The sequence below is a fragment of the Delphinapterus leucas genome, chromosome 8, assembly GCF_059928025.1.
Source record: "Delphinapterus leucas isolate spDelLeu-1000000601 "Yukka" chromosome 8, BTC_Dleu_Yukka2, whole genome shotgun sequence".
In the NCBI taxonomy this organism is placed as follows: domain Eukaryota; kingdom Metazoa; phylum Chordata; class Mammalia; order Artiodactyla; family Monodontidae; genus Delphinapterus; species Delphinapterus leucas.
The window spans coordinates 34,148,771-34,159,311 of NC_143136.1; the positions used below are offsets into that span (position 1 = coordinate 34,148,771).

At 39.5% G+C, this 10,541-nt stretch overlaps 1 protein-coding gene and 1 non-coding gene across 2 annotated transcripts in view; one reads left to right on the forward strand and one right to left on the reverse strand.

Moving 5' to 3' along the window:
* MPP4 (MAGUK p55 scaffold protein 4) overlaps nt 1-10,368 on the forward strand; it is a 39,653-nt gene extending 29,285 nt beyond the window's left edge. The window contains exons 16-21 of the mRNA XM_022568278.2: nt 979-1,149; nt 2,964-3,044; nt 6,079-6,172; nt 6,565-6,673; nt 7,670-7,804; nt 9,622-10,368. Of these exons, the coding sequence (XP_022423986.1) occupies nt 979-1,149; nt 2,964-3,044; nt 6,079-6,172; nt 6,565-6,673; nt 7,670-7,804; nt 9,622-9,813 (782 nt within the window). The 3' untranslated portion in view covers nt 9,814-10,368. The remainder of the gene's footprint in view (nt 1-978; nt 1,150-2,963; nt 3,045-6,078; nt 6,173-6,564; nt 6,674-7,669; nt 7,805-9,621) is intronic.
* On the reverse strand, nt 8,607-8,710 carry LOC115802201 (U6 spliceosomal RNA). The gene has a single exon (XR_004022599.1). It is a non-coding gene; the product is annotated as a U6 spliceosomal RNA (small nuclear RNA).
* Nucleotides 10,369-10,541: the final 173 nt, after the last annotated feature.

The following is a 10,541-nucleotide window of genomic DNA, read 5'->3' on the forward strand; positions in this document are numbered from 1 at the left end:
TAGGCATTGGTGTGAACTCATGGTGTTCAACACATATAGATACAAGCAATGTAAATGTGTGCGTATTTATATATTCACATATAGTCCCTAGCTCCATCTTCTGACAGGACCTGGGAATGGCTCTGAAAATACCAGAAAGCCCTGTGATTCAGTAGGCAGATTATGTGGGATTCTAGGAGTTTGGAAATCACCACTAAGATGTCCAACTCTGCCACTGAGCACACAGTGGTGGGCAACCACCTAACCTGCCTGTGTCTAAGTGTATCCACCTGAAACATAAGTCAAATCATGTCACACCCAACCCTCCACTGTCCAGCGACTTCCCATCCCACTTTGACCCCAATCCAACACTTGACCAAGTCTCTGTGTGGCCTCCTGGCTTCCTTTCCAACCCCATTTCCTACCACTCTCCCTACTGCTCACTGCCCCTCAGTACACAGGCCTCCTTATCTTCCTCAAGCACTCCAAGCAAGATCCTTTCTCTGCACCTTTGCAATGCTGTTCCCTCAGCCTGGACTGCTCTTCCCCACAGACGCCTCCTCACCTGGCTCCATTACATCATTCAGAGCCCTGCTCAATGTCGACTTTTCAGAGACGCTTAAATGAACCTCCAACCTGAAAAAGCATCCCGGTCACTATCCACTTACCCTTCTTCTAAGCACTTACTTTTGTTGCAGTTTATTTTTCTCTCTCCTCCTGCATAAAATGTAAATTCCATGAGGAAATGGGCTTGGTTTATTTGACCACTGTATCCCCAGCACCAATGCCCGGCACATAGCAGGCGCTGGACGCAACTTAGAGGTCACGTGGGGGCATTTTGCTGTTTTCCTTTGTATTGCTTCCTATCTTCTACCTTCAGACAGATGTGTGTTAATTAACTCTTCCGGATCACAGTCACCGCATGCTCCTTCCGGTGTGAGACAGGAAGCGACCTCTCCTGCCCTGGGTCTCACGTCCTGTACGTTTCTTCCCTCGCAGCCGGTTTCCGTCGAAGCATGCGCCTCTGCCGCCGCTGGTCCCACCTCAGACAGCTGCGAGCCAAGGTGTGCGGCGCCAACACCTGCTCCGGCGCAGCGGGCGCCCCGTACGAGGAGGTGGTGCGGTACCAGCGACGCCCTGCAGACAAGCACCGCCTCATCGTGCTTGTGGGTATGTCCCCGAAGGCAGTGTCTCCTCATCCATGGCGAGGCTCTCCTGGATTCAGTAGTCTTGCACTGGGAGTAGTGGTAAAAGTAAGAGTCTTTATGGACCTGCATATAAACACCTTAAAAAAAAATAAAGCCTGGGCTTCCCTGGTGGCGCAGTGGTTGAGAGTCCTCCTGCCGATGCGGGGGACGTGGGTTCATGCCCCGGTCCGGGAGGATCCCACATGCCGCGGAGTGGCTGGGCCCGTGAGCCATGGCTGCTGAGCCTGCGCGTCCGGAGCCTGTGCTCCGCAACGGGAGAGGCCACAACAGTGAGAGGCCCGCGTACTGCAAAAAAATTAAATAAATAAATAAATAAATAAAGCTTGTTTTTTATGTGTGTTTATAAATAAAACGTTATGGATCATGCTTTAATTGTCTACAATTGAATGCAGTATGCCATGGTGTATATGAACCTGTGTAATAACAAGATGTAGTATGATTAGGTTATAAGCGAGGTTTTTTTTAGTATCTGGTTTAGAATTTGTTCTATAAGCATAGATGAATGTTTCCCCCCAGACTGGATCATTAGTCTATATTAGAAATAAAAATGCTTAAGATTCATTTCCTTAAGAAATTTGTAACCGTCTCCTTTAGAAGTGCCTATAAGTCTTCAGGACTGTATCTTTGGTGCTGAAGAACAGAGCAAATATAGTGCTGGGATGATCTACTTTTTCAAAAAATTTACTTTATGTATTTTTGGCTGTGTTGGGTCTTCGCTGCTGCACTCTGTCTTTCTCTAGTTGCAGCGAGCTGGAGCTACTCTTCCCTACGGTGCATGGGCTTCTCATTGCAGTGGCTTCTCTTGTTGCGGAGCATGGGCTCTAGGTGCGTGGGCTTCAGTAGCTGTGGCACGTGGGCTCAGTAGTTGTGGCTTCTGGGCTCTAGAGTGCAGGCTTAGTAGTTGTGACGCACGGGCTTAGTTGCTCTACAGCATGTGGGAGCTCCCTGGACCAAGGCTTGAACCTGTGTCCCCTGCATTGGCAGGTGGATTCTTAACCACTGCGCCACCAGGGAAGCCCTGAGATGATCTATGTTGTGACCAAGATCTCTGCAAAGCTGGTTACTGCAGCAGTAGGAACTTACCTCTTACTGCCATCTTCTATGTGTATTCCAGTTGTGATCAAGGCAGGCCCCTTTGGAGCAGAACAACATACCTTACAGCCAGGACCAGCTACAGAAGTTTTAGGATGCTGGGCAAAATAAAAATGCAAAAGCCCCTTACTCAAAAATGATTAAGAATTTCAATGTGGGAGCAGAAGAGCATTAAGCCAAGCACAGTAGCCTAAGCATGGGCTTGTGGACCACACAGTTCTCTGCTCATGAAGCCAGCCCTATCTCCAGTTGCACATGGGGGTGCTGACTCCACCATCTGTCAGGAGATGTGTCCCTGAATTCTGTAATTGTGGAAGCTGGTTGTGATGTGATAGGAACTTCATGGGAAGAGAAAAGGCAGCTTGTCTCAAATGATCTGACTCGAGGCCAGAGAGTTCTGAATATCCAACATTAGACAAAGTTTGCTGGGGTGACAGGTTCCTGCAATTCCCTACCTCATTTCTGAATGTTGGAGAAGTGTGGGTTACTCCATGGGTCACCAAGAAAATTCCCAAGAGTTTTCTGGGAAGAGTTTATTTCAATTCATGAGAATGGAAACTATGTTATTTCCCCAATACCATGTGCTCTCAAGTGTCTTCAACAGGAAGACTGAAGTGATGATTTCATCTCGTAACTCTACTTATCCACCTCTAATAATTTCCATATGTGATGTTTTGTGTTTAGGACCTTCTGGTGTTGGAGTAAATGAACTGAGGAGACAACTCATTGAACTTGATCCGAACCGTTTTCAAAGTGCTGTGCCACGTACGTTTACTTTTTCTTTCATAGGGGTTCATGTTTTGGTAGAACTTTCTTTGCCTCTGCAGATGTACTCATCTCACTTAACTATGTTATACCATCTTTGTTGTAAGAATATAAGACACAAGAGATAGTCCTCAATATTTCTAACTATATTTATTTTAATAGAGGAAATTGATTTACTAGCGTGTAGCCTAGCTAGGCTTTTAAAAGGTGACTCTTCATTTTTTAGCAATCATATAGATAACCTTTCAGGAAAACTAAATATTTAGCAATAATGGCTAACATTCATTCAGTAATTACTATCTTCCTGGCAGTGTGCTTGCCTCTTTAAATGCTTTATCATATTTTAAATTTTAATATATGCACATATAATTTTATATAAGCTATAAGTATTATACCATCTAAGCTGGAGGAGCATGTGGGTGTGGGTGCTTCCCCTTCACCTCAAGGCAAGAGAGAAGAAGTTACGAAAACCACTTAAAGAGCTTAATATGTGTTCCCTGCTGTTTGGGAGACACAGAAGACTGGTGTCAGAATTATATCTGAAAAATCTAAAGGATGAGAGCTTAGAGGAAGTGGCCAAAGGCTGTATTTTGGGAGGTAGCTGCCCTTTTAGAGTCTGTCACAGCAAAAGAGTTGTGATTTTTCCTAAGGACCAGATCTGGGTGGATGACGTGGAAGAAAGTCAGCCTGGGGTTGTCTTGGTTCTTGCCCAAGAGGAAGCCTCTGTAAAAGGAGGCCAAAATTGAACCCCCAGATACCCGAGGGTGTGGAAGAAATCACAGATGGCTAGGTGGAATAGAGATGGATTTGGGATATGCAGCAGCGCTGCTGGTGGTAGCCTCTGCAAAATAAGCCACAACATCCTCTAGGAGATAAAGAGCCAGATTTAAACATCTGCCAGGTCTAAAAGGAGCCAAGAGCAACCAGCATCAGCATCAATTAAAGGAAGAATTTTCCTGTGCTGCTCGCCTCGCCTCTCTCTCTCTGCACTCTAGCCTTGCAGAGCTATAAAATTGGGGGAGGAGAAGTAGAAATGCAATGAAAGGGAAGAGGAGAACTGAATCAAACTCACTTTCCTGACTTCTGACTTCTGTGATGGCAGGCTTCCCTGGGTGAGGCCAGTCTGAGCCCGTTGTGGGGAGAAGAAGCCTAAAATATAAATGAAGTTCATAATTTCGATTATTACATGGGAATGGAATTTTAATTATTAAATTGAGGCTGAGTTTTTGGCATGAATGGTAATGAACTTTTTTTTAAAACCTAAGAGCCATCAGGAGAGTCACGGGAATTTCATCCAGGGCCAGGGAAAACAAAGTTGTTTTATGATCACATTCCATTGGTTGTGCCTTCCAAGTGCAGTTTACATATGTAAGAATGGACACTAACCTCAAAAACAAAAACTAATAGAGAAATCACCATTTTCAATAATCTGGATAAAAATAAAATGCCCACAGAACACAGAAGAATTGTAAGTTGTCTGGATAACCATCATTCAAAGTGGGAATATGTCGTCCATATTTTGCTTTTTAAATTTAGTGAACAGTTTTAAGCTTAAAATGAATGCCTTTAAATGAATTATGCACCAATTCACAGACTTTAACCTACCATATAAAATACAGTCCAACAGAAGCCAAGGAGAAAGGGTCATGTTAGGCTTATATTAACATAATTTACTATCGCCTGAGAACTAGAATTTTTTTCAGTACAAAGCTTTAGAAGAGGGACTTCCCTGGCAGTCCAGTGGTTAAGACTCCACGCTTCCACTTCATGGGGCGCAGGTCCGATCCCTCGTTGAGGCACAAAGATGCCGCATGCTGTGCAGCATGGCCAAAAGACAAAAACAAAAATGCTATAGGAGAAGTGGCATAACTGTAGGAACTATAAGGATATAAAGAGAGGCTTGAATAAAGAAAAAACAAAAATGATCCCCAGATGACCTTTGCTTTCTGAGCTTCTTGAAATGTCTGGAACTCCTTTTATCATTTAGGGCCTGTTTCAAATTCCTACTTGGTTGTTTCCACGTGTTGATATCATCAGATGTTGATCTGTTTCATCCTTAAACTTTATCAAATACAAATACACATTGTTTTATGAATAAGGAGAATTTTTTTAATACAGGTTAAGGGACTAGCAACTTCGCAGTAGATACAGGTCACAGAGTTGGAACCATGTCTTATTCATCTTTGTGTTCTAAGAACCTAACATGATAGCGGGAACATAGGCACTCAGTATATGTTAGTTGAATAAATGGATGAGCAGACAATGAATCACTTTTAGGTACTAAGTGAACTCCTATGTTCTACACCAGGTACTATTTAGGCTGAAGAATCTATAATCAAAGTGGTGATATCAAGGAATCAGTCTGAATCCAGACTCCACCAATCTTTCCTTTCTGGAGATCACTAAAACTAATCACCATCTCACTTGGATATTAAACTGCAGACTGTCATGAGCTTTCTCCATTTCAAATCTGAGACAATCTGGCATAATAGGAGACATTAGTCTGGGAGGACTCAGGACACCTAGGTGCTTGTTTTCAACTTTGTTTTTCATTTGTTTTATTCATGTGAGCAAGTTAGTTACTCTCTAAAATCTTCAGTTACTTACCAGTAAACTACGGAAGGATGAAATGAGATCTTGGGAAATGCATTATCTAAACATAAGATATTGCTGGTTTTGCTACCCGGGGGCCTTAGCCACCTTAGGGCTCACATATACTTCACTACTTCCTGTTCTGAAGTAACAGCAAGAGTTCCCTTAGGGCCTTCTTATCTTGGCTTAATCCATAATACACTCTGGTCTAGTTTATACCACGAACACTTAACAAAGGCTTATGATTAGCTGATTTTGACATGAGAACTTCTACTTTCTTATCACCAGTCTGGCTCCCTTTTTTGGTTCTAGCATTAAATTTATCTGTCCGTTTATGTATTAATTTATTTATTTTGATCAGACATCTTTATCCAAATGCATATGGGTAGTAAAACATTTTGAAGATTCTAAAATCTTTTTTAAAATTCCCTTTTTTTGTCAGATACTACTCGTTCCAAAAAGAGTTATGAAATGGATGGCCGTGAGTATCACTATGTGTCAAAGGAAACATTTGAAAGCCTCATGTATAGTCACAGGTAAGCTAGACGTCCAGAATCTGATTCTCCCCTCTGGTTGTTTAACATTCAAAATAGAACCCCTATTTTTATGCATTGTCCAAAACTCCTAGGGTAATTTTTTTTTGCTTCTGGAAAATTGAGTAAGGAAATGTACATTGATTTACTAGTACACCAAATCATTGAGTTTGGAGAGGGAGCAGAACTGAGCTGCAGATTTTAGAGAATTTGAAGAAGTAGTTAAGTCCTAGATCTCCTAACATATTTGTTTTCTCCTGCCAAATATCCACTAATTCATTTTGTGCCATCAAGGTCCACATATTTTATTCTATTCTGTTGGAGTTTATCTTTATGTTATTACTAATAATATTTTACCTGTAGAAACAGTTCTTTTCTTTATCCCACCCTTGCAGGATGCTCGAGTATGGTGAGTACAAAGGCCACCTGTATGGCACTAGTGTGGATGCTGTTCAAGCAGTCCTTGATGAAGGAAAGATTTGTGTCATGGACTTAGAGCCTCAGGTGGGTCTGTGGTGGTGTATTTCCCATCTCCCCAAAGTAATGAATGCATGTCATCCATTTTATGCACATGCTTTAGGTTGTAGTTGAGACACTTTATTCTGTTAGGATAAGACCACTTCCCATATCTAAGGACCAGGATCTTACTTGAAGGATCAATTGCCATTATCTTGTCTTAGCTGAGGAAAAAAATCTAGTTTCTCAGACAAAAAAACAAAACAAAACAGAACTGAGCAGGTAGCCATAAAGAAAACTAAGAATCTTGCTTTGACCTTGATCACGAAGGCATCAAGGTAACTTCTTGTGGAGGGAATAACATGTTGCTTTACACAAGGAGGTGAGGTTCCTATGTTTTCATATCGATAGCTGTCTCCCTGAGACCATATGTGGAATAGAGCAGGAATAAGCGAGTTAAGGTAAGATAAAAAACATACAACATGTAGTCCAAATTTTTATAATCCTGTATTTTCTGTAGTCATGTAAAAATATATCTTGTGTGCTAAAGAAAATCATGGGACATGAGATTTGTTCTCACTTGGTGGTCAAACTGGTGGTCAGTGTGAAGATGTCAGTTTTATCCGGTTTGAGACAATGGCAAGAAGAAAGGGAAGTGAGGGTGAAACAGAGCTGATTGGCCTTGAGAGTCTGTCCTTGTCTTTTCCCCATGAGATCATGTATAGAATCCTATTCTCAGATTTCAATAAGGATGTCATAGCTAGCAAGAGGAAGAACCAGTATTTGATCTTAATTTTGATTCCAGAACTCCATCTCTTAATTATTAAAATGTTTTTTAGAGTTGAGGACTTGGGAGCACATGAGAATATACTCTGGTTAAAAATAACTGCTAATTTCTGTTCTTAGAAATTTTGAGAACATTCATGTTGATTCTAGGAAATTAGGACTTCTGTTTTTAGATCTTCAATCTCATGCTCTCCCAACTGAGATATTTTGGTTGCTAGGACTTCTGTTTTTAAATGTGCATTTAATTTTTCTGTGTAGGGTATTCAAGTGGCTCGAACCCATGAACTGAAGCCCTATGTCATATTTATAAAGCCATCTAGCATGAGTTGTATGAAGCAATCTCGGAAAAATGCCAAGATCATTACAAACTACTTTGTGGACATGAAGTTCAAGGTAAGATACAGAGGAAATAGATGAGTGTATTGTGGGGTTTTTTTCCTAGTCAAAAAATTACTGTATTGTTTCCAGAGCGTCCCTATGTTAAGGAATATAATTTTTGTTTCTAATGAAACAAAAATTTATGATTTTTGTTTCATCTGTCCTTTTTACTGGACATCATTTATAGATATTAAAATAAAGTTTAATAATACTATAAGGCTGCTCATTTTTTTTCTCCTCTTTTTGGGTTTAGCTTTTAAAAAAAACCCGTCAAGCCACAATTTGCAGTCCCACAGAAATTGGGTGTGTGTATTTTAAATAGATTACTTATTTTACAAAAGCATTTGAATTTACTTTAAAATGCTCTAGTCAATTATCTCAACTGTAATATGAGATACCTTTATAAATATATATTAAAACACAAAGGATGTTTATTAATGATTATAGCAATAATAGAGGGGCCAAGCCAGGTGGGATTAATCAGTGATTCTTTTTCCCAGATATACATATATATTTTTTTCATTAAATACACTTTAAATATTTTAAATCATAACATACATTCAGCAGGGTGTATACATCTTAAGTGTACAGCTCAATGACTTTTTACACGTGTATGCACCCAGGTAACCATCACCTAGATCAAGATATTACATCCACTTGTTTGTGTGTGCATGTAAGTGTGTATGGTAAAAAACATATAACATGAAACACAAAACTTACCATCTTAACCATTTTAAGTGTACAGTTAAGTAGTGTTAAGTCTATTTATATTGTGAAGCAGATCTCCAGAACTTTTTCATCTTGCAAAGCTCAAATTAAACATATGGACTGCTCCACGAATTTGCATGTCATCCTTGAATAGGGGCCGTGCTAATCTCTACATCATTCCAATTTTAGTATATGTGTTACTGATGGGAGCATGAGGTATCATTATATTATCCTTTATCTCTCTATTTTTATCTTCATTATTTTGTCAATGGCTACCGTATGAAAGTTTGAGTCTCCAGTTTGCATTTCAAACAGTGGAGTCTGTGGATATATTCTCTGAGTCTTATGGGCATTTCAAATTCTGTTCTCATTTTTATGGCAATCTAAAAAATTAACAAAATTGCTTCTGGTCATCTTATAAAGGAATACTGCCACAAGATCTCAGTGCCTGTATTTATGTTTGTGTTTATGATTGCATTAGCAATAAGTTGTACTATTTTAATTATTGTGGACAAATAAGAAAATAGTAGCAATGGATTTAATGCATTAGTGCCAAGTGAAGGCCAAATGACCTAGACTAAACAAACATTTCACAATAGTAGAAATAGACAATATTATAGGTGAATTCAGTCATCATGAAGCAAAGAGTAATAAAGGTATGCCTCATTTCAAAGAACCAGTTCATACCATCCTCATGTGCAAAGTGGCCATTTTGTATCTGCAAAATAATGTCATTCTTATCAGATTAATGTGCATTTGAAATTTATGTTTTAAGTTTTATTTATATTTAACTGGTAAAATTTCTTTGGTTTTATGTTGTATATGGTTTGAGAGCTTCAAGTGTTTAGATAATAGAGTAAGATAATTTAAGTCCAAATAGGAAGTTGAGAGGATTGGTCTGTCTACAAACTGTTACTCAATTTTGTGAAAACCTGACCTGGGAGACATTAAGCAAGACTAAAGATAGAAACATAAGTTTTGTGGTTTAGAATGGAGGACATTTATATGACATAATGGTGTTTATAAACAGCTACACAACTGAATGTAACAGCAATAATAAACTGCATATTATTTCTATTTGTCTCATTAAGTTTGCTATGCATATTTTTCGATTTCTCCTAAAGGATGAAGATCTACAAGAGATGGAGGATTTAGCCCAAAAAATGGAGACTCAGTTTGGCCAGTTTTTGGATCACGTGATTGTGAATGACAGCTTGCAAGATGCATGTGCCCAGTTGTTGTCTGCAGTTCAGAAGGCTCAGGAGGAGCCTCAGTGGGTACCAGCAACCTGGGTTTCCTCTGATACTGAATCTTAAGGAGGCCTTCTGCTTAATACTGGAGTTGTAACAATGTTCACCTATTACAGAGAGCTGGAAAAACAGCTGCAATCTAAAACAGCACTATCGTATTTGCCCTATTATAATGTGTGCAACTTTAAAAGTACTGCAGTTCGTTAATTAATCTTATTTGAAAAAACAACCTGTATTGTATGGTTATGTAGAGTTATCTATTTGGCTTTCAGGGAAAAATGTGTTCCTTTACCTCATATGCAGCAATTGGTAGGAATATGACAATGTTAAGTCACTGAGTAAGAGAACCTTTCACAGATTTCACATGGCTTTTGTATGATTCAGATAAAAAGAGCTTTCGTAAATAAAATACGTCGTATTTAATTTCAGAAACTGTATTTTACCTTATGAAACTTCTGTTGTATAAACATGGATTTGACAAAAAGTACCTAGTTGACTAACTGCAAGAAAGAAGGGTTAATATACACATTTCACATCTAACATCAAAACTTACGGAAACAGCACTGCTCTCATTTTACACATTAGGCTGCAAGGAAAAAGTATTCTTTTGATCAGGGCTGCAACAATCATTAATTTTCCCAAAAGCCAGTATCTACATTTATGCCTAAATTAGGAAAGAGCAATGGATTTTAGTGCTAGAGACCAACATCTGAGAAAACCACGGGATGAGGATATTATTCCACGACGTCTTGTTTTTCTTACTTCCTTAAGTCTGAGACTTCCAGTCGCTCTTC